Source organism: Geotrypetes seraphini, chromosome 6, assembly GCF_902459505.1.
Source record: "Geotrypetes seraphini chromosome 6, aGeoSer1.1, whole genome shotgun sequence".
NCBI classification, from domain to species: Eukaryota; Metazoa; Chordata; class Amphibia; order Gymnophiona; family Dermophiidae; genus Geotrypetes; species Geotrypetes seraphini.
Window position 1 is genome coordinate 22,305,803 of NC_047089.1, and position 23,745 is coordinate 22,329,547.

General features: G+C 42.2%; 2 protein-coding genes across 8 annotated transcripts in view; both read left to right on the forward strand.

Moving 5' to 3' along the window:
• The first annotated feature begins 115 nt into the window (after positions 1-115).
• On the forward strand, positions 116-17,222 carry HIKESHI (heat shock protein nuclear import factor hikeshi). Of its 5 annotated transcripts, none has more exons than XM_033949954.1 (5): positions 116-563; positions 3,658-3,895; positions 8,899-9,050; positions 11,193-11,311; positions 13,867-14,194. In XM_033949954.1, exons 2-5 carry the CDS (start codon positions 3,745-3,747, stop codon positions 13,934-13,936), a joined length of 492 nt encoding a protein of 163 aa, XP_033805845.1. In that variant the 5' UTR covers positions 116-563; positions 3,658-3,744; the 3' UTR covers positions 13,937-14,194. The 5 variants fall into 5 exon arrangements, with proteins under 5 accessions (XP_033805845.1, XP_033805841.1, XP_033805843.1 ...); XM_033949950.1 differs by lacking the exon at positions 116-563 and adding an exon at positions 670-844; XM_033949952.1 differs by lacking the exons at positions 116-563; positions 13,867-14,194 and adding exons at positions 673-844; positions 16,054-17,222.
• Positions 17,223-22,670: 5,448 nt separating this feature from the next.
• The window catches only part of CCDC81 (coiled-coil domain containing 81), a 156,428-nt gene continuing 155,353 nt past the window's right edge, over positions 22,671-23,745 (forward strand). For 2 of the 3 annotated variants that reach the window (XM_033950548.1, XM_033950545.1), the window contains exon 1: positions 22,671-22,945. In XM_033950548.1, the coding sequence (XP_033806439.1) occupies positions 22,867-22,945 (79 nt within the window). In that variant the 5' untranslated portion in view covers positions 22,671-22,866. Of the gene's footprint in view, positions 23,021-23,745 lie in introns of all 3 variants that reach the window. The other variant, XM_033950546.1, reaches the window with a different exon arrangement.

The window sequence follows — 23,745 nt, forward strand, 5'->3', positions numbered from 1 at the left end:
CTCTCACCCACCCACCTCCTCCCGGTCGCTATAGTTTAAAATCTTCCCGCAGCTGCCCAGCAGCATTGCTGCAGAATGAAGACTCGTTCTAGAAATAATTAATAGTACCGTAGTAGTGTCAGACACGCTAGGCGCCACTGTCTCTACCTCCCTTCACTAAAATTCTATTGCTCAGTTTCACTCCCTGTGACCCCCTTCCCCTACTTCTCAACCATCCTTTTTATTGTCCATTTTTTGTCCTTTCCTCCCTACATTTATTGCTCTCTCAGCTTCTCTATCCATCCTTCTACCCTCAAATGATTTTCATCTTCTATCTCCTACCAGCCAAAATTATCGAGCATTTCCCTCCTATGCTGCTTTCATTAGGCAGGAAGTTCCCGCGTGGACAGCTCTATCCCGAGTCCTGACCTGTGCGTCTGGGGCGCCAGGACAGGCAAAGAGAGTGGGGTGGGGTGCGGCCGTCGGAGCATTTAATCTCGCCGGCCCGCGGTAGAAACATCTACCGGCGCCTTTGTCCAGGATCCGGGAAGTCCGGATTTGTCTTTTACGCCGGCCCCACCTCAGTGAGTTTTGCGGAGATCGGACCACAAACAGTTCCCAAGGATGGCGAGGGGCGCGAGGCTCATTTGTTGTTTGGGCACCGCCCCTGTCTCGGACCGTTCTGGACGTTTCCGCTCTTCTCATTGGGCGAGAAAGAAAGGGGCGGTGTTGGGGGGGAAGTAGGCCGCAGGTTCGCGGCCCGATGGTGCTCCTGTCTTGTCTCCAGCCGTCCAATATCATGAAGTGGTGACTAGTGTCGCTGTTTGACGGAGACATGTTCGGTTGTTTAGTTGCAGGGAGGCTGGTAGGTGATTTTAAGAGGCTGACAAGGGAGGTTTGGGCGCTGTGGACGAGGAGGAAGCCCTGCACGTCCCCGCCTCTTGCTTTTCTGCAAGGGGGTGTTTCAGAGCCCCGAGCGCTGTCACTTTGGGGCCTTTTTTTTTTTTTTTTTTGTATCTTTCAGTCAGTTCCCTTTGTCTTTTCTTGCTACTTCTTATTCTGCTCGACTAGTCTAGTCTGTAGCAGGTTTTTGCTCCTGAGGCTGTCTCGGGTTTCTGTGAAACGGCGAGGTTCAAGATTGTGGGTACTGTTGTGTCTTGGACCTGAAAGCTCGATGCTCATTGTGGAGGACGAGTTATAAAACGAACTACAGTATATATATATATATATATCTCACTTTGGGGTCTTTGGGTGTATGTATATATATATAATGTGTGTGTGTGTTGGAGCGTGGGAGATACAAAATTGTCTTCCTCATTGCTTTTCCCCCTCCCCTCCAAACAGGGAAGACTGGGTTTTGTTACCCCAGGTCTCGTTGTAGTAGGGGAGCTGACGTAAAATCTGGGTGGCACTAAATAGGAGGAGGAGGCCTCAAGATAATAAAGTAGAGTTGAGCTGCTAATGTAGACTTAAAAGTTCTGACTTGTTTGCAATATTGTATTTATGTATAAATTAAAAGGAGGTTGTTAATGTTCTCTTCAGGGAATCTAGTTGTTCTAGTAAAATAATTAAAAATATATATATATTTAACAAGCCAAAACGTTAATTGAATTTTGAGATATCGTCAAAATAAGAAGTACTAGTAGAAGCTTCAGTTCTGCTTGGAACTTCATATTGAAAAACTGAGGTATACACTACAAATGTTAAGGAATTTTGTGGAGTTTATAACTAGAAAGTTTTTGTCAATCACCAATTTTCTTTCAGACTCTGTACCTCATACAGATGAATTGTGGGTAGTCCAAAAACACATTTGCTAGGAGGGTCTACAGAACAAGTAGGGAAAACTATTTTGCTAGAGGACTGGTACAGGTGGAACTTGGAGGGTGGGGGTGATGTCATAAAATTGTCTGTTTGTTTAAATCTTTTTATTAGACATAAGTTGCTATATTGATGTCCATAAATCCCATCATGTTACTAATAGTAGTAAATGCAGGTCACAAGTATGTGATAATCCCAAAAGAATAAAATAAATTTCCTGCTGCTTATGTTGGGCATAAACATAAACATTCAAAAAGAAACCATAGTACTTTCCAGAACCTTTAATGCAACATCAATTATGCTCCTTGGAGAGGAGATGGAGATGCCATCGCTCCCTCTCGACATTAAGGGCTCCTTTTACGAAGCTGTGGTAGCAGTTTTAACACATGCAGCTATTCATCATGCGCTAACCCCTGCACTGGCCTAAAAACTACCACCTACTCAAGAGAAGGCGGTAGCGACTAGTGTGGCGGGTGGTTTAGCGCATGGTATTACGTGCGTTAAACTGCTACCGCGCTTTGTAAAAGAAGCCCTAAATCTTTTCAAAGAAAAAGCATCACTCTACAAAATCTCTATTCAAAAGGAAAAAAAATACTTTTCAAAACGTATCGCTACAGCAAATAGTACGTCGATCCTTTATGCAACCCAAGGCAATAAAAAAAAAAAAAAAAATTGATGCATCTATCCCAAACAATCGCTGACATTCATGAGTCATGGGATACAACCTGGACATGGTTTTAGCGACCTTTAAGAGTCCTTCCAGAGCATCCCAATAGGACATTAATGTCAGGATGCCAGAGAAAGGATGTAGACTGAGATGTCCCATCACTCATAAGAACATAAGCCGTGCCAATGCTGGGTCAGACCAAAGGTCCATCATGCCCAGCAGTCCGCTCACGCAGCGGCCCATCATGTCCAGGACCTGTATAGTAGCCCTCTATCTATACCCTTCTATCCCCTTTTCCTTCAGAAAATTGTCCAATCCCTTCTTGAACTCCAATACCGTACCCTGCCCTATCACGCCCTCTGGAAGCGCGTTCCAGGTGTCCACCACCCATTGAGTGAAGAACAATTTCCTAGCATTGGTTCTGAATCTGTCCCCTTTTAATTTTTCCAAATGCCCTCTCGTTCTTGTAGTTGTCGAAAGTTTGAAGAATCTGTCCCTCTCCACTTTCTCTATGCCCTTCGTGATCTTGTAAGTCTCTATCATATCCCCTCTAAGTCTCCGCTTCTCCAGCGAAAAAAGCCCCAGAGAATAGTTAAGCTGTGGAATGTGTTGCCAGAGGATGTGGTAAGAGCAGATAGCGTAGCTGGTTTTAAAGAAAGGTTTGGACAAGTTCCTGGAGGAAAAGTCCATAGTCTGTTATTGAGAAAGACATGGGGGAAGCCACTGCTTGCCCTGTATTGGTAGTATGGAATATTGCTACTCCTTGGATTTTGGCCAGGTACTAGTGACCTGGATTGGCCACCGTGAGAATGAGCTACTGGGCTTGATGGACCATTGGTATGACCCAGTAAGGCTATTCTTATGTTCTCTTCACACATTTACCACATTCTACAGAGTGGATGTGGTGGCAAGACAGGACTCCTCCACCTTTGGGTCCACTGTTTTAAGGATCAGCGCAGCAAGCCTGCCCTAGCTTTTTGGGGGATTGTTTTTGTACGTCCCTACTGTCTAGAATGTCTCACATATCTACTGGATTTGTACATAATCTCTTTTTATTAGTCCAAGAGAGAAGATGTCTTAGTTTAAAGAAATCATGTATTTTAAAAAATATTTTGTGGTTCTAATAATTCTGTATGATAAGATTTTAAAACATGAGACTTTATACTAAATATTATGTGTTAACTTTCTTCTAGGTGCAAACAGATGCACAGCAAATCACAAAGGATAAATTTGTATTTAACTTGCCTGACTATGAAAGTATCAACCATGTAGTAGTTTTTATGTTGGGGACTATTCCATTTCCTGAGAGAATGGGAGGCTCTGTCTACATTTCATATCCTGACCAGAGTGGGATGCCAGTATGGCAACTCCTGGGATTCATCACAAATGAGAAGCCAAGTGCCATCTTTAAAATTTCTGGTTTAAAGTCTGGTAAGGATAAAGATACATTAACATTCTTATTTTTTTTTTTTTTCTTTTAATCTGGTAACAAAATCTTTCATTAAATTGACAGCCAGGTGAAATATTCATGCAATATACATCTTCGTTTTGAAAATCTTTTCCATTTCCTCCCAATCTACCTTTTTACATTGAAAAATAGATTTACTTATTAAGAGCAGTTTGAAATATAGCCAATTAAAAGGCAGCTTGAGCTTGCTCTTCTAATTAAGGGGTTGATGTAGAAAAGTGTTCTAGGCTTTGTTCACCAGTTAGATTAGCAATTTTAGTGCTCAATTTTGCGACTGCACAATTCAGTGCTTTGCATAGACACTGGCACATAGCATGCTCATGATGCTAGCTTTGAAGACACCTTTAGTAGTTGTGGAACAATGCCAGTGCTGGGCAGACTAATATGATCTGTGCATTGAAAATGCCAGGGACATATCAAGTAGGCATATGCAGTATTCTAGTGCAGTGTGTCTGGTGGTCCTGAACTGTAGGGGTTTTGCATCTGAACATGCAAGTTGCTTGCAGAAAACTGTCATGTTTTCAACTCCACCTCCTACCCAGAGAGCTGCTCCTGCCCACTGTTCATACCAAAGCAATCAAGTAGCACCATAAGGATTAACTGGAAGAAGGAAAATGAGGAAGATCCCTGACAGTACAATTCTGATTTGCTCTGTATCAAACATTACCAATAAACATTATAACATTCAAACAGATGTTTTCTTTTTTAACTACAAGCATATAGACCACAACTTTTTTTTTTTCTGGGTTTCCATAAAGAGCACAGGGTTAAAGGTACTCAAGCATTTTTCGGGACAGACAGGGAAAAATGTACTTGGGTCAATGGGGAATTAAGTGACTTGCCCAGGATCACAAGGAGCAACATGGGATTTGAACCCACAACATCAGAGTCCTGAGGCTGTAGCTCCAACCACTGCACTACACATTCCCACTGATAGATGAGGGAAGGGGTGTGCTGCACTGAATTGCAAGTCTGTCTACAAAAAAAGTTGTATCAGCAGACAGCATCACATGCACACATCTATGCATGTTTTGGGAGTGCTATTCTGTATATTAGTATTGATATTGCAAACATTTTATTCACAACAGTATTCTGGTATATGTACAGAGATGTGCACATGCAACTCTGGGTGCTTTTAGTGCAGATCCTTGTGAACATGAGTCTGGTATATTCTACCATGTAAGGCAGCGGTCTCAAACTTTGCAGGGCCTCATTTTGGATTTGTAGATACTTGGAGGGCCGCAGGAAAAAAAGAGTTAATGTCTTATTAAGGGAATGAGGTAAAACTCTTTATAGTGTATAAATTTTTCCTTTTGGCTAAGTCTTAATAATAATATTATAATTTATAGCTAAAGAAACATATGATCAAGAAACTGTTTTATTTTACTTTTGTGATTATGATAAACATACCGAGGGCCTCAAAATAGTATCTGGCGGGCTGCATGTGGCTCCCGGGCCGCAGATTTGAGACCACTAATGTAAGGGCTCATTTTTTATACTAGGCTTCTGTGCATATTGTTTGGCTTCTGCACTGGGGAGCAAAACTTTGCTGTTGTTTGTCTGTTAGGAAGCCATGAACTAAGTGTCAGTGTATTGCTTGGTTTCAGCATTGGCCCCTGAGACTGTACAGCAGTTGTTGATTGAACAGATAATAATGATCAATTGGAAGAAAAGTAAAAGAGTTGTGTTTTAAAACTATAATCACTATAGGGAGCAGTTGTATTGGCTCCCTATACAGTGATATCTCTAGAATTTGAAGGAGATAGTTTATTTGTTGATGGAATTATGTGAATAATTGTGAATATGGACAGAAATGTGGGTAGAAGCAGCTTTTTATTAGATATAAGATGTATTGTTTTGAAATACTTTGAACTGCCTAGATTTTTAGGCAGTATATATATATTTTTAAAGAAATAGCCTACCATTTATAAAAAATTTAAAAAAAAGAAGTTGGTTGTTTGGGTTAGGTTTGCATGTTTTACTAGCCCCATCTCCCGTTCTTTTGGAAGATGGAGTAAATAGTCCTATGGATTCAGAATCCAAAGATGGCAGCTGTAAGAAACGGGAAAAGAAAATCTGGATCTAGGCACACATGCTGCAAGCCTATGTCAGCCCCTCATTTTTTGACACACTTCTACATTTTTTTATTTGTTAGGATTTAACTTCCTTTGTGAAGAGATTCACCCAAGGCAGTATGTGACAAGAGTCCAGGAGGAGCATTTTGAAATGGGAGTTCTTTTGGAGTCCTAGAGAAGAGCAAATGTTGCCCTTCATAAAAAGTGGTAATGTGGAGGAGCTGGAAGCTACATGACAGACATCGATATGATGAGATCCAAGATGGCTTCCAAAGGGCAAGATGTTCTGCTTTGGCTCCTGTAATTGAGGTTATTACCTGTGGTTTTTTTGAATTTATTTTTTAAGATGGTTAAGAGGAAGGGAAAGACTAGGGAAATACTCCTGGTATGTGCCTTGGCAGAGATCACTTTTCCTCAAATTATGGTGCCAAAGAGAGTGGAAGATTTTGTTGAAGTCTTTGCTGCCAGGAATTCTGCAGAGAGTATTTGATGTTGGTGGCTATGATTGAGATTTCAGTTGCCAAATTAATGTTTGAACCTGGAAGCAGTGAATAGGCTACACTTTCCCCGACCCCAGTAATACTTGCAGCTCTCAGTTTCAGGTATAAAGTATGAAATGGCCTGTGTAGAAGAGGGAACTAAAGTTGTTCATTCTAGCCTTGTGAACGCTCCTTTGGTTGAGCTCCCATCTGCATACCATTTAATAGATTTTCCCAGTGTAGAGCCATGTTTTTTAAAGTTAGATATGTTCTTTTAAATGCTTCTTTTCTATTTGAATTTTATGAAGTTCCTTTCTAACTGTATAAAGTTTGTAAACCGCCTTGACTTGCTTGTCAGAAAAGGTGCTGATCCAAGATTTGCCAACAAGACAGAACAGTGCATCTGACATGCTGGAATGGCAGCTAAAACATAAGGAGCCACTAGTGTTGACTTTGGCACAGCATAAAACCTTTCTAATCTTAATGTATATTTTCTGTAAACCGCTTAGAACCTAACGGATGTAGCGGTATATAAGAAATAAATTACATTACATTACATTACTTGCACTCTTAACAGAGGCAGAATGGGAAAAGATTGAAAAATTTTGTAAAGTGTTTGAACCATGCAAATTTGCCACAGAACACCTTGGTGGAGAGAAAGATGTGTCCTGTTCAGTTTTTCTGCCTACTGTTTGCCATTTGTTACATGATTTTACCATATCTGATGATGATCCTGCATACATATTTGCATTAAGGAGAAATTTTATGCAGAACTTGGCAGCCACAAGCAAAGTTAAACATTCAGTTTTTGTCCATAGCATATGCAGTTCACAGAACAGAAAGATACTTGGCTTTCTATCAAAACGGTTGCTTGCCATGGAAACCTCCAAGCCCAAGACCTTCACTTCCAAGAAACAAATGAAGAAAATGAAATTCAAACTGCCACCTAGCTCTGATGATGAAGATGGCGAGTTGGAAATTTACAAAGCAGAGTGCACTTCAACTGGAGAAGTACCCAGCTCTCTCAAAATTGGCAAAACATTATCTTTTTATTCCCAGCAACTACAGTTCCATATGAATATTTATTCTCAAAAGCAAAATTTATTATTGACAAACGTAGGTTGTCTCTGCTCCTTCAGAGTGCCAGTCAACTGCTCTGTCTAAAATAAATTGGCTTAATGGATAATTCTTTCATTTGTATATTCTGTGGTGGCAATTCTATAGCTTTGCTGGATGTCTAACCACTAAGCTACTTCGCCACAAAGCTGCCTCGATTTAGGTGCCCCAGTCTCATATGCTGAGTGCAACCTAAACCATTATAGAATACTAACCACTGTGATGCCAAATTATAGACACGACTGCATACACCATATCGATGGCTGGTGTACCTACAGTAAGTGCGCTGTGCAATGTGCACACCTGATAGTGTGCACAAGCTTCTCAAGGGACTTGAATCCATGGACCAGCCCAAACTTACTGCACTGTGCAGTATGGAACTGGCTTCTAGATTTGACAGGTGCTGCTTTATAGAATAGTACCTAGTGTACTTATGCAAGTAACTGCAGCTTTGCAGCAGAGTAGTCTAGAGCAGGGGTAGGCAATTCTGGTCCTCGAGAGCCAGGTCAGGTTTTCAGAATATCCACAATGAATATGTATGAGATGGATTTGCATGCACTGCCTCCTTGAGATGCAAATCTATCTCATGCATATTTATTGTGGCTATCCTGAAAACCTGACCTGGCTCCGGCTCGAGGACCGGAATTGCCTACTCCTGGTCTAGAGGTTAGAATACCAGGCTGACAACCAAAGTCAGGTTCAAATCTCTCTGCTGGTCCCTATGGTTTTGGGCAAGCCATTTAACCTTCCATTGCCTCAAGTACAACATTAGATCCTAATTCCCCTGGTGCACCTGAATGTAGTTCACCTACAGCTACAACTGAGAGAGATGCCAGCTAAATTGAAAAAAAATATTCATAGAAGCCACGTTTTGGCACTTAATTGGCCCATGTCTCTACATTCAAGCTTATACAGTTGAAGGAATTATGTTTTAAGGAAACTTTAATCAGAGTTATTGGTTGAATGTTTAAGATCAATAAAAAAAGTAAACTATACATGCTAAAATATATTTCAGTTCTTTTGCATTTAAATCATGCGATTGAATGATTTAAAAATTTTAATTGCAATTGTGCGATTAAAAATGTTAATTGGTGTACACCCCTAATTAAAACTTATTTTGTTAATGTATATGTCCTCTTAAAGTGTGAGTAGTACATTTGGCAAGGTGGGAATTTGCAGAATTTTTAGAATTTGCAAAGGAAGTTGTGTAAAAGCATATCTAGTGATGTAATGTCTGAAATGTGCAGATAAATATTTTGTACAACTTAAAGGCCCTCTTACAATGTCCCTTTTCAGGAGAAGGAAGCCAGCATCCATTTGGAACCATGAATATTCCTCAAACACCATCAGTTGCCCAGATTGGAATCTCTGTGGAGTTATTAGAACAGTTAGCCCAGCAGACACCTATAGTCAATGCTGCTGTATCAACAGCTGATTCATTCACTCAGGTAATTTAAACTGTAGGTGTCCATTCTGAAGAGTTTGGCTAACTCATTAGTTTTTATAATGTAGCTCCTTATCTAGTTTGACAGACATTTTGTTAGTAATGTAGCATCTGTTGTTACCTGTTCTGTTTGTTTGTTGTGAAAGTTGGTCATGTGCTTATTGTCTTATGATGTGTTTGGACAGTTTCCTTACAACTTACTTGCATATGCAAGGTGTTCCTTTTAGAAGCAGCATATGTAAAGATTTGTTTTATGATGGTTTATTTTATATATATATATATATATATATATATATATATATATATATATATATATACTAGTCTTATAGCCCGTTACATTAACGGGTGCTAGAATATATGTGTGTGTGTCTCTCTTTATTTATTTCTCTCTCTCTCTCTCTCTCCTTAGCCGCTTTCTTTCTTTCTATCTTTCTTTTTCCTTGGCTGTCCATCATCACCCCTTGCCTGCTCCCCCTGTCCATTCTCCCTTCCTTTTACCTCCCCTGTGTCCACCACCACCACCCCTTCACAGTTCTCCTTATGCAGCAGCAGCCCTTCTCCCTTTGTTTTACCTCCCCCCTGTCCAGCAGCACCTTCCTTCTCCCCCTGTCCAACATTAGGCCTCCGTTCCTTTTTCTTCACCCCCCCTGTCCATCAGCACCTCTTTCCTTCTCCCCCTGTCCAGCAGTAGGCGTCCCTTCCTTTTTCTCCCCCCCTACTCCTTCTTATCCCTATGATACACTTACCTTGCTCTGCCCCTGATCAGAGGCTCCCGACAGCCGCCCAGTTGCACCCATTGGAAAAGTTCCCTCTGCGGCATCCCGCACCCCTCCTGACGCGATTCCTGCTGTCTTTCTTTCTGTCTCTGTCCCTGGCCCCCTTTGTCTGTTTGTCTTTCTGTATATCTCCCTGCCCCTGTGTCTTTATTCTTTTCTTTCTGTCTCCCTTCCTCCCTCTGTCTGTCTGTCCGAAGCAGCATTCCCTCCCCCTCCATTTCCCTCCCCCACACCAGTTCCCTGTGCACATGCACCTGCCCCTGTGTCTTTCTTCTTGTCTTTCTGTCTCCCTTCCTCCCTCTGTCTGTCTGTCCAAAGCAGCATTCCCTCCCCCCACACCAGTTCCCTGTGCACCTGCCCCTGTGTCTTTCTTCTTGTCTTTCTGTCTCCCTTCCTCCCTCTCTCTGTGTGTGCAAAGCAGCATTCCCTCCCCCTTCCATTTCCCTACCCCCACACGCTGCTTCGGGTCCTTCTACTGCCCTGATTTACTCTGGCACGTCCGGAGCAAATCAGGGCAGTAGAAGGGCCCGAAGCAGCGTGTGAAGACTGATGCACACGCTGCTTAAATCGTCATGTGTAGTCGGGCCCGCGGGAAGGGAAGGGGGGGGGGGGCGGCAAATGACTCGGGTCCCGGGCAGCGGAAAGTCGCTGGGCTCCTCGCTGGGTGCGCTGAGTGGCCGCGATCCCTCTCCTCCCAGACCCCCCCCCCCGGAGGAACGGAGATCGAGTTGCCGCCATTTTGAAGATCGTTCTGCCCTACTCCTTGCCTTAGTATATTTTTAATTTGAAAGACACGGTGGCTTCCGACGCAGGTGGGGATCCTGAGAGGAGCCGCTGCCTCGTCTTTCAACTTAAAAATATAGTAAGGAAAGGAGCAGGGCAGACCGAAGAACAGCAGAGTCTGGTGCAGTTTGAGAGAGGAGCCGGTAGCATGCAGAGTGAGAGGCGGGGGTGAGGAAGGCTGCCGCAGCTGTGTAAGTTGTTTTTTTTTTTTTTTTTTTTATTGAAAGCCGCAGCCGGGGCCATGCATGCGCACTCGTGTTTTCGCGACGGATCAGGGAACACGACTTTTGAGTGCGCATACGCGACCTAGCATTTTATTATATTAGATGATATACCAGTTTAAAATTTAAGATTTTAGCATACAGACAAACAATATTTCAGTTACTCAAGAGCCACTTTTTCTGTTAAATCCATTTTAATATATTAGTTGTAAAAAAAATTCTACTAGAAAGGGGGCAGAAGGAAAAACTAGTTAATGTATAAAACAAAAGATACTGATTTTTAGAATGAATTCATCCTCGCCTATTTTTCTTCATATATACAGAAAAGAAATATGGGCATTACTTTAGAAAATTTTTGCCTTTCAGTTCACTCAAAAGATGTTGGACAACTTCTATAATTTTGCTACATCATTTGCTGTTTCTCAGACTCAGATGACACCAAACCCCTCTGAAGTTTTCATCCCTGCAAATGTGATCCTAAAATGGTAAGGCTAGTGGGCGTATAGACACCTTTAATTGTGTTATGTATGTAAACGAGTACCAATTGTGTGATAAACTTGGAATAAACTGTATTTTACTGGATAGCATCCCACTCGCTAGATGGGTGTTTCTCATTGAATTTAAGATTTTGTTTTTTCAGTAGTAGCTATGGTGAATTAAATTCAGGTGCAGTATGTATTTCTGGCATTGTTTTTGACTTGCTACAAGAGTAACCCAGGGTCACTCCTGGAATAAACCATTGGGTTACAGTCAAATAGGAAGTGTTATGGAAGTGCTTATCAATGTCTGAACCATTTTAAAAGCAGCCTTAAAGGTGTGTCCCTTTTAAATTGAATATGAACGTGGTCAGAGAACATGGTAACTCAGGAGATCTATTTCAGGCTTATAACACAGATAGGTGGAAAGCTTATGGTTGAGAATTGACAATGGAGAGAAGGACATAAATGATCTGTAAATCAGAACAACAAACGAGGTGATAAAATGAGGTGGACTGTGAAAAATTGCAGGATGACCTTGGATGACTGGGCGTCCAAATGGCAGATGAAATTTAATGTGTGGACAAATGCAAAGTGATGCACATTGGGAGCAATAATCCAAATCATAGTTGCCAGATGCTAGGGTCCACCTTAGGAGTCAGCACTCAAGAAACGACACTTAAGTCTTCTGCCCAATGTGTGATGGCAGTCGAAAAAGCAAGTAGGATGCTAAGAATTATTAGGGAAGGGATGATAAGACCGTGGATACTATAATGCCTCTGTATTGCTCCATGGTGCGATCTCATCTCTAGCGTATTGTTTTCAAATCTGGTCGCCATATTTCAGATATAGCTGAATTAGAAAAGGTTCAAAGAAGAGTGATTAAGGGGTGATTAAGGGGAATGGAACTCCTCATATGAGGCAAGGCTAAAGAGGTTAGGGTCTTCAGCTTGGAAAAGAGAGCTGAGGGGAGATATGATTTGAGGTCTAGAAAATCCTGATGGTATAGAACGGGTAAAGTGAATTTTTTTTTTTTTATTCTTTCAAAAATTATAAAGACTAGGATGACACTCAGTTTCATTGAAATCCTTTAATAGGAGGAAATATGTTTTCACTCAGAGAATAGTTGAGCTTTGGAACTCTTTGCCAGAGGATGTGGTAACAATGGTTAGCATAGCTAGGTTTAAAAAAAAAAAAGGGCTTGGACAAATTCCTAGAGGAAAAGTTCATAGTTTTGCTATTGTAACAGACATGGGGAAAACAGCTGCTATCTGGGTTTCTGCCAGATATTTATGACCTAGATTGGCCACAGTTGGAAACAAGATACTAGGCTAGATGGACCAATGGACTACTACTTATGACTTGAAGGCGTACGCAGCGCTGTACATTTTGAACTGACCCAGTATGGCTATTAAGAGCAAATTGCCAGATGAATAAAAAAAATCTTGAGTTGTAAGAAGAGGAAACGGCTATTGTTTAAATCTTGTTAAAGCCACTTTATTTCTCTTTAATTCTAATCTTTTGACTGTTTGTAAAGGTGATTTGTAAAGGTTTGTAAAGCCCTCTTTCCCCAGTCTTCCTTCTCCACTTGTGTTTTCCTCTGCTTCCTTTCTATATTCTACCTTTCTTTCTGTTACACCCCATCTATTATTTAGTCTTTTTCCAGGTTTTGTTTAGTCTGTCCTCTTGTTATCTTCTACATTCCTTTATCAGTCCCCTTTCACTGCTTTCATAGACAAAGCCATAAAATATACAGGTCTGAGAAATAGCACTATCGGGTGGTGAAATTTTACTTTTAACAGAATGCTGAAGGATTACTGGCTTTATTTATTATAGATTACTTGCAAGGTACTCCCAAAACTGCAAATATTCACTTCAATATTCATTTAGCTAATTGTCTGTCTTTTCTAGGTATGAAAACTTCCAAAGACGATTGAGTCAGAACCCAATGTTTTGGAAGACATAAACCAAGAAGAGAACAATTGTAAAAGCTATTGTTTTACATCATTTAGTCTTACTGTGTTAGGGAGGAAAAAATTGTAAATTATGCCACTGAAGGGAGAAAAGTGAAGAATTAAGAGTGATCAAGAATAAAATAAATTGGGTTCTTAGACCTTTTATAGTGAAAAATATTTATTATTGCCATTTTTCCCTTGTAGAAAATAAGCCTGCAAGAGAGTCTATTTTGTTTGCTGGATTGGTCTTGCATTTTTTTATTTTCTCAATAGGAATGGTGCCAAAATAATTTGGAAGGAAATTTTCACACAGTATCTTTGAGGGTAGATGTAGGTATTCATATTAAAAAGGCAATTTAGAAAGAAGGGTTGCTGCATAAGTGCTGCAGTGATCTCAGACTATTTTGATTGTAGCCACACCCTTGCCAGCTATGTTGGTAATGTATCTGGTTCTTTTCTTGGTGGTCCATCTATTAGGGAATATTGTATTCAAAATTAGACTAATGTTTTCATATTTCCCATAACATGCCTCTTTATATTACTGTTTGGCAGCAGTTAAATGTATATCTACAATTCATGTCTCTCTCTCTCTGGAAAATTTGAATTTAGGGATCCCGGTTCTTGCTTAAGCATCTTTTCTGGTATGTCTTCACTGGTAGTGATTCACTTCTTTCTCTGAAGTCTGCGACAGGAGAAATATCTTGGCAGGTTCTGCATGGAATTCTGTATCGAGTACCAGTATTATATCCAGCTGGCAGACCAAAACCAAAATACTGCATAGTGGTTCAAGATGTACTTTAATACTTCAGATTTTGTAAAATTTACAGAATTTTTTTTGCAGAAAAGATATGAATGTTTTTGTTTTCATTTCCCCTAGTATTCTTTGCAAATAAATCTTCAGGCGTTGCTTCTCTATATAACATGAGTACATGATTTTGAAATTAGAACCATGCTTTTTACTATTCCCCCCCCCTAACCCCTCTTACCTTATAAGATGGCACAATTTGAGCTTCTGAACATCGCAATTTAATTTTCAGCCTGTTTGCCAATTACTAATTTTGCATGGCATATGTGTATAATATCGTATTTTTCGCTCCATAAGACGCACCCCAGATTTAGAGAAAGAAAACAAGAAAAAACCCATTCTGAATCAAATTATATACTAATATATACCCGGCACCTTTAAATTCCATCCAAGCCCCCCCCAATCAGTCAATCATCACTTTTACATACCCCCGGCACCTTTAAATTCCATCCCAGCCCCCAGCACCTTTAAATTCTGTCCCAACATCCCCGGCAGTACCTTTAAATTGTGAAGGTTGGTGGATGGCTGCCTGCTGCTTGTCGGGGCCCGTGGCACACAAGCGTGCTAATGCCTGGGCCCATGCCACTTCCCAATTGTGTCGGTCACTGGTGCTTCGCTGGACGGCTGCCTGCTGATTACCAACATGTTGGGGGCTGCATGGGCGCATGCCACTTCTGAATGGCTGCCTCAGTTCTCATGAGGAGCTAGCGAGAACTGAGGCAACCATTCAGAAGTGGCACACACCCACGCAGCAGCGTGCTTGTGCGCCGCTGGCCCCGACAAGCTGGTAAACAGGCAGCCGTCCAGCGATGCACCAGCGACTGGCACAATTAGGAAGTGTCATGGGCCCAGGCATTAGCGCACTGTGTGCTGCGGGCCCTGACAAGCAGCATGCAGCCGTCCACAGACCTCCACAATTTAAATGCATTGCCGGGGGGGGGGGGGGGGGGTGGTATATTCACTTCATAAGATGCACCCTTATTTCCACCCACTTTTTTGGGGGAAAAAAGTGCGTCTTTATGGAGCAAAAAATACAGGAATTCCTTTTTGTGTCGTATTTAATAAATGAGACTAGTTTTGTACTGGAATGGTTAGAACTACAGTCTTGGTTCAGTTAATACTTAGAATCATATCTTCTAAGTTCCTAAAGAACTTTGTTGTAGAATGCTCTGTTTAAAATCAAAATGAACCTGTTGTAAGGTTTAGTAATCTGTGCATTATTTACTCGTCTTCAGTGTTTGCATTAGAATAGATTTCCTAAAATACGGTTTGCAAAGTTTGAATAATTTATTCCATTTGAATTAGTTTCAGCTTTAATGTTAAAATGAACAAGACTAGCTCCTAGATTGTATTGTTCATAAGGTACTTTTTGTTCATTTACCATGACTATTTGCATTGGTGCTTAGTGGTATGTGGTAATGTTTAACAATAGGGGATTCAGAATATAGATTAAACATCAAGGGCTTGTGGCACCAACATCACAATTCCCGCTCATGCAAAAACAAGAGGATCTCTGTGGCCTGAATCCAACACTACCTACTCCAGCTAAAACAAGAGATCTTGGCAGCCCCAAAGTAACACTTTCCACTCCCACAAAATTCCACCTGCACCCCTTCTTGCTCCCTCCATGTTTTTACATCACTTATATCCTTCTTGTTGCCACCCCACCCTTTTACCTCACACTTCCTCTCACATTCTATGTCCCCTTACCTCTTCTTTTCCCCTTCTGCAGACATACTTTCTTCCTGTCTTGACACCATATTTTTGCTCTTCCCTTCTTGTTCCCTAGTCTTCCCTTACTCTTGTTATCACTTCACTCCCCTCTTTTTTTTTGTCTCCTACTTATTCCAAGACCCAATCCCACTCCATACTTAGATTCCTGTGCCCCACTGCACCAATTCCTTCTTTTCTCTGTTTCTCCCAGCAGTGGTCTCAATGACGAGTTTCTTTTCTTCGCACCTCTAATCATAATGACTCAACTTGATTTCTAGCAGGCATCAGCACAGGCACAGATGTTGACGGCATTCCATCACAGTATCTAGAAGGGAAGCAGCAGTGGCCTTGGTGCTGGATCCAAGTCAGTGATGTTCTTTGGTGCAGGAAGAACACAGCATTGTGGTGTTCAGTGCAGGGCAGTTGGCTCAACTTAATCAGTGAAGCAACACCAGAGAACAGGCATCGGAAAAGGCACAAAACAGCTTACTGTGACTTGCTGTTGTACATCATGGGCAGGTGCAGAAGCTGCAGCTGAGCCTGATGGAGGTTGGGGGACTTGCTTTGTTCTGAGCCTGAGAGCAGGCATCGGAGAAGAAGCAAAACATCTCATCCCGCAAACTCTTAGAGAAAAGACGGATGATGTAGCAACACATATCAGCTTTTCTTTACAATGAGATTTATCATACTGCAGTGACTTTAGGATCCTAAAGGAGAGCTGCCTCTCAACTGTTCATGGAGTGATGGGATCCTCAAGAGTCTGGGGGTGCTGGGTATGGGGATAATGGTTGTACATGGAAGTATAAAATCGTCAGCTTTAATCTCTACATCATAAAGAAAATAATCCCATTTGCTGTTTATATTTTCACTAATTTACAAACCTTAAACCCTACAATTGTAGTGTAGTAAAAAGCTCTGAGAAGCAAGCTTTTTTAAGGTTTGATGATCCATATTGTGCTCTATATAGAAGATATCATTGGTAGAATGTATGGAAAAATGCACAAAAAAGTGTTTGACTAATATTACAGTTGTACAGCTGTGGGGGGACGACAACCCTTTTTCATCAGTTTTACTTATGTAACTGTTGAGGAGCTGAAGCTGAATCCACTCCTGTTTCCCCCCTCTGAACACACACACTTGGAAGTAAACCAAATCCTGGATGCTGATCACTTTAGGTCTTTGGCCGGCAGTGGGCACACAGATTCCACAAAATAATCAACTATCCATAAGGGCTTGAACTTTGTGTCTGCAAACCCTATTGGACAGAAAATCTAGTCTGTGCCATGAAACTGTCTCTCTAAAAAATATTTTCCACCATACCAGTTTCCATGAAGTTTTGCTCTTAAGAATTAACTTCTATTTGGTATTAAGAAGTAAACCTGTATTCTTTCCAAGTTATTTTGTACTTATTGAGCTTGTGCCATACACAAATAAATTTTTACTCTTGTTATATACTTCAAATATAGTTTTGGTTTGTATCATTCTAGCCCAGGCTTGTTTATCTTCTGTACTTGAGGGCTGCAAAAAGATCAGGTTTTCCAGGTTTCTCTAATGTGCATGAGAGATTTGCATGTTCACTGCATTCATGTTTGCAGCCTTCGAACTGAACTTGGCCAAGCCTGTTCTAGCCTGATCCAAATATTTGAATAGGGCTGTCGGTAAGGGCTTTAATGCTTTACACAGAATTGGTTTTCATTAAAAAAAAAAAAAATGCTATTTACTGATATTGTCAGTAAAATTCCACAGTTTTCAAATAAATTGGAGAGGACACCAGCCATAATCATGTACTTGTAACATGCAACTGAGTACTTCAGTTAAGAGGCTATGATGCCTACTGTTGTAGTGACCCTTTATACATTGAAATTACAGCAGGACTCCTTAAATCTGTCCTGAGGATTCTACAGTCGGTCATGTTTGCTTGGATATTCACAAATATGTATGAGATAATTTTCTCACTGAAAACTTAACAATTCAGCTCCATTTGTTAAGTTTTCAGTGAGTTCTGTTTCTCCACTCCTTTTTTTTCTTGAGAGAATTTTCTTGCATTGGAATCTCCAATTTATACAGATCTTTAACATATTCATTGTGGCTATCCTGCAATCACACATGCTATGGAGTCATCAAGAGGATGGGTTTGGGTAGCTGTGGTTTTTGTTATCAGCTAATTTCAGTTTGAGTATAGATCTCTCATATATAGATTTACACATACACACACAGGATTACTCTGACCCTGTGGCCTGCATCAGGAGTCTAAAGACATACAACAAAAATATATAAACCATAACTATAATTATAATTAGAACAATCCAACTAAAATTAAAACACTCATAAGTATATAAAAAATCAAGCTTAAATTATAATTATGAAATAAGAAACAAATTTGAGCAAAACTATAAAATAGAATAATAGAAGAGAACACATTTAAAAGAGGAAAAAATGTTTATACATTAAAAAAAAAAAAAAAATCCAGTGTCATAACAAAAGAAAGGGGGAATGTGCACATATAAGCCTCCAGTGGACTGTGTCTTATACAAATTTCTTTCACAGATCTTGGAGTGTCTGGGAGTCTGGTTTGACATAAGGGAGAACAAGTTGTTCCTCTCAGAAACCCGCAGCGAGAAGCTTATATGTCAGATACAGGCAATTTGAAACGAGACTTGTCTGATAGCTTGCATTATTTTCAGGTACTGGAATCAGTGGTTGCTACCATGGACGTGGTTCTTTGGCCAAAAGCGCACTTGAATTCACTCCAGAAGGTGCTCCTTTCCTGCTGGTGCCTGCAGAGGGAATTTGCTCCTGCAGCAGCTACCTTGGCCAGCAGAAGCACATTGCAATCTAGCCTGGAGGAATTCTCCTTTCCATCTCTGCATGGGTGATCCTGTTGACAGAAAGCCAGCCTCTAAGGCTGGGGTGTACATTGGGAAGAGTGACTGGTCCCTTTCTTAGATGAAGTGGTCGCTCAACCGCTTGGAACTTTGAGCCAGCCGCCTGGCGCTTCAGGTGTTCAAGAACGAGCTGCAGAGCAAAGCGGTATGACTTTTCTCAGACAACACAATGGTGGGAGCCTATGTCCATCACCGGGGTGGGGGAGCCCAGATGCTGATTTGCTGGGCAGAGGCCCATCTCTTGGTGGCATATGTGGCAGGAGTTGACAATGTACAAGTGGATTTCCTCAGCCAGAAGACCCTAGATCAGGGGTGGCCAACTCCGGTCCTCGAGGGCTGGAATCCAGTTGGGTTTTCAGGATTTCCCCAATGAATATGCATTGAAAGCAGTGCATGCAAATAGATCTCATGCATATTCATTGGGGAAATCTTGAAAACCCGACTGGATTCCGGCCCTCGAGGACTGGAGTTGCCCACCCGTGCCCTTGATCCTGGGGAGGGGTCACTGTCTTAGGCAGCCTTCATCTGCAGTGTGAGTCGGGGTGCCTGACATTTGATCCGATGACATTGGTGGCCAAAAAGAAGGTGACTCGGTTCTTCAGTTGAAGATATGAGTCGGGAAGCGAAGGGCTGGACACTTTTGTGCAACCTTGGCCAAAAGCAGGACTTCTTTACGTTTTTCTCTGTGGCCTGTGATGGGAAGACTTCCATGCAGGAACATGATGCTCTGAGGGCTGGTGTTTCTAGTAGCAGCAGATTGGCCAAAGTCATCTGCAAAGGGCCCAGTGACTCGCACATCCATGTAATCAGAGACTGCTCATGCAAGGTCTAATAGCCCTGCATGATCCAGAATGCTTTGATTTTACGGCATGGCTCATGAGTGTGCGGTGCTAGCACCCAAAGGCTATTTGAACAAAGTGGTGTCTACCCTTCTAAAATATAGAAGGAAAGCGATTCCAGCCATATAGGCACAAGCCTGGTCATGTTTCCAAGATTGGTGCACTTAGACGAGTGATGACCCAAACTCTGTATCAATTGCTATGGTGCTCACCTTCCTCTATGAAGAATGGGAAAAAGGCCAAGTGATTGACTCCCTGAAAGTTCAGATGGCGGGACTCTTGTGTTTTGGACCTAAGGTTAATAAAAGCACTGTAGCCACACATCCTGTGGCCAGGTTTTTGAAGAGCACTTTGCACCTCCGTCATCTGATGTGACAGCCTTTTCGGATTTAGGATCCTAATCTGGTCCTAAGGATGTTAGCTAAAGCACCCTATGAACATCTATTGCAAGCTTCTGTGATGAACATTACAATCAAAATGCTGTTTCTGGTAGTGATTAGCTCAGCCGGCTGCCTGTTGGCACTGCAAGCGTTATTGTGCAGGGATTGCTTCCTTAGATTTCAGAGTCAGGTGTGGTCGTGTGCACAGTCCCAAGAAATATGATTGCCTGCCTTCACTCCCTCAGGCTAGAAGAAAAGTGATAACCTGCTGAAATTGTTGAATGTGGGCAGAGTATTGCTGCAGTAGCTGGAGGTTGTAAACAGCCATATGCTGCCCACACAGGCCAACAACCCTCAAGTTATTTCAAGATGGATTTATATGGCCATTTCTTCAGTCTACATTAGAAGTGAAAAATGTCTGCCTATATCTGTAAAAGTGTGTTCAACTAGAGCCGTGGCTTCCTCATGGGTGGTATCTCCAGAAGAAATCTGTATAGTGGAGGAGAGGAAGGGAAAGATGCAAAAAGAGGTAGAAAGTGGTGAGGGAGAAATCCTGTATATGGTGGAGGGGAGGGAGACATGCATGGAGAAGAGAGAGGGAGAAATGTTGCATAGGTAAAGATTTTGTACAGGATATTGGAGGGGAAGAAGAGAGAGGTTTGACCCAGGGTAGGCAGGCTTGACATAAGGCACAGAGAGAGATAGTGGGAAACAGAAATATTGGATATGACAGTGAAAGGGAAGGTACAGGCATGGAAGATAGATGGTGAGCAGCAGACAGAAGAAAATGTCACATGGGCAGGAGCCACTGGTGAGTGAGCTAACAGAAACTAGAGTCTGGGACCAACATGATTTGAATAAGATCAACAAAACGTATAAAAAATAATTTGATTTTCTATTTTGTGATTACAATATGACAGATTTGAAATGTGTATCCTGTTAGAGTTGGTGTTAGTGAGCATGAGCTAGGAACTAACAGGAAAAATTTTGTTTATTGTTTACACTACACCATTGGTGTAGGGTTGGAGAGGGCAAAGGGGCGTGGGGTGGGTGAAGAGGCGACACAGCCTGGCAGCCTGTTTGAAAAAACACCTACCTGGGCGGAAAAAGTGAATTGAATCAATTTGCCCCTTGAATCGGTCAGAGGGATGGAAGATGGAGCAAATGAATGCTAATGAGGCTTTCTACAAGAATTCTCAGGCAGGGGTTGATTAAATGCAGTTGCAGGCTTAAGAAAGAAGATAAGTAAGAACCTAATCTTTCTTTTTATAAGCCAGAGCCCCCAATCGTGTGCTGCTGTGGTTGCTGCCTAACTTTTAGTAGGTCTACATCATGTGTGCGCGTGCAAGTACTTGGGTGGCAGCTCAGCAAAAGAGAAGAGGCATTGAAGCACGTACCAGCTGGCAGATGTGGATGCTCAAGGTCTTGTGCTGGCTCATTGGCTCTTTTGTTATGCTAATTGTATTTCTATCTCGCTGGATGAGGCAGATGGAAAAAAACCCCATCCAACTATCGGCCGGGGGAAGGAGAAAGAGGTGGGGTTGAGCAAAAAGAAAATCTAGATCAGTGGTCTCAAACTCATGGTCCAAGGGCCACATGTGGCCTGCCAGGTATTATTTTGAGGCCCTTGGCATGTTTATCATAATCACAAAAGTAAAATAAAACAGTTTCTTGATCATGTGTCTCAGCTGTAAATTGCAATATTATTATTAAGACAGCCAAAAGGAAAGATTTATAAACTATAAAAAGTTTTACCTCATGCAAAATTGTAATTTCTTTAATAAAACATTAACTTTTTTTCTGAGGCCCTCCAAGTACAGTCAAACCTCGGTTTGCGAGTGTTTTGCAAGATGAGCAAAACACTTGAGGAAATTATGCCTCGGAAATCAAGGGTTAATTCAATTTGCGAGCGCCCCCCTGAGAATGGCGTCGCCTGCCCGCCTACTCAAACACAAGCCCTTACCCCAATCTTGCACGCAGCACCAACTCACAGGATGGGCCGGTGCCTGAAGATCATGCCTGGGTTGGGCCTTGAATATCTTGCGCATGCTCAAGGCCTTCTGGCTCCTACTCTCTCCAAGATTCTGAGGGAAAATGGGATGCTCAAGGCCCAGCCCAGACAAAAGGCAGGATCTTCAGGCACCGGCACGTCCTTTGAGTTGGGGCTGCGTGCTGGTGCCAGATCGGGAGAAGTGCTTGTGTTTGGCGGGCAGGCGATGCTGGTTCGTGGGGGGGGGGGGGGGGGGGGGAAGGATGCCAGTTCTTTGGGGCAGGGGATGGAAGCATGCTAGTGGCCTCGGGGGTCTTTTTGGGATGTGGTGGGGTGAGGTGGAGCAGCGCCAGTGACCAATCAAGGGAGTTTTCCTTACTTCCTATGGGTAAACTCGCTTTGATATACGAGCAATTTGGTTTACGAGCATGCTTCTGGAACGAATTATGCTTGTAAACCAAGGTTCCACTGTACCTACAACTCCAAAATGTGACCCTGCAAAGGGTTTGAGTTTGAGACCACCGATCTAGATGATAGAGGCGGGGAGATGGTCCATCAGATAGTAAAGGGGGAAAAAAGGCGTTCAGTTGCTGCACGAGTCAGAAAGAGCCTGCTCTATGAGTACTCTAAATGAGCAAACTCCTTTACTGTGTATTGTGTTTCGCTCCAGCAATCATTTTAACATATTGGCACCTATTTTAGGACAAAACAAGATCGTTCCGCAGAAAACACCCATCCCTTTCCCGCGCACTTTCACGTCAGAGACAGCGGCCACCTGGAATAGGCCCGCCCCATGACGTCACCCATGGCAACGGCCTGAGCTTCGCGCGTCTTGGATACGAGCGCGCGCCGATCCGTCAACGCATTCAGTTCGTTTGGAGAGTAGCGGCTGTAGCGAGCAGTGACCGGCCTCCGGGAAGAGCTGCAAGTTGAGACTATTGAAACAGCCTCTTGGGGTCGGCTTCGAGGTTGGGAGTTTCGCTCTGAAGCTTTAGGGATGACGGATTTGCTGCCTTGCGGTGCTCTGGGATGCTCTAGCAAGGGCTTTCCCACGCTACCCAAACTGACGGAGGACGGTAAGGTCACGTAAGCTGCAGGCTCAGCTGTGTAACCTGTGGCAAAAGTCATGAAGGAGCCCTGTTTGTGCCCTGGTGGGTTACATCCTATCTTTGTTGACTAAAGCGTTAGTTTGAGAGTCGAGCAATGTATGAGTTCTAGGCGGGACCAAACAGTGCAATTGGATAACGGCTGAGCTGGTCCCCCCCTATGGAGAAGAGAAATTCTAGTGACCGGTGAACAGAGGGAAGGGGTCAAACGCGGTCCTCACGAGATCCGCGCTTAACCCCTTACCGTGAACAGAGCTAGTCTCATTTGCGAGCAGTGGTGAGGGAGGTTTTAGGACAATGCCTAGGTGGGGGATGGCGTTTTCCAATACACTCTGCAGACGACCTAAGTTTGCTTTATTCACGTCAGTTGTTTATGTGGGAGTGGGAAGAAACACTTCTGAAGGGGGAGAGAGGAGTTTTTAAGAATGGCGACGCAGGCCTCCCTGAACTACTGGACAAAATGGGAGCATCCAGCTTCCTTCGTTGAACAACATTCACTTAAAAATGTAAAATGTTACAAAGTTGGATAATCCCTGTTTAAATTTAAAAAAAACAACAACCCGAAGAAGAATTCTATCTTTGGACTTTTTAAAACATACTGTATCTGTTGTTTGCTTTTATTTTCTTGCTTCCATACTTTCTTTGCTTTTCTTTCTATTTTACCTTTCCTTTTATGAATCCCCTTTCTGCAGTTTTAGTCTCTTTTCAGCTGATATTGGTATTCTTTCTAGCTATCTTCTATAAATATATATTAGGAAAGGGGTAAAACA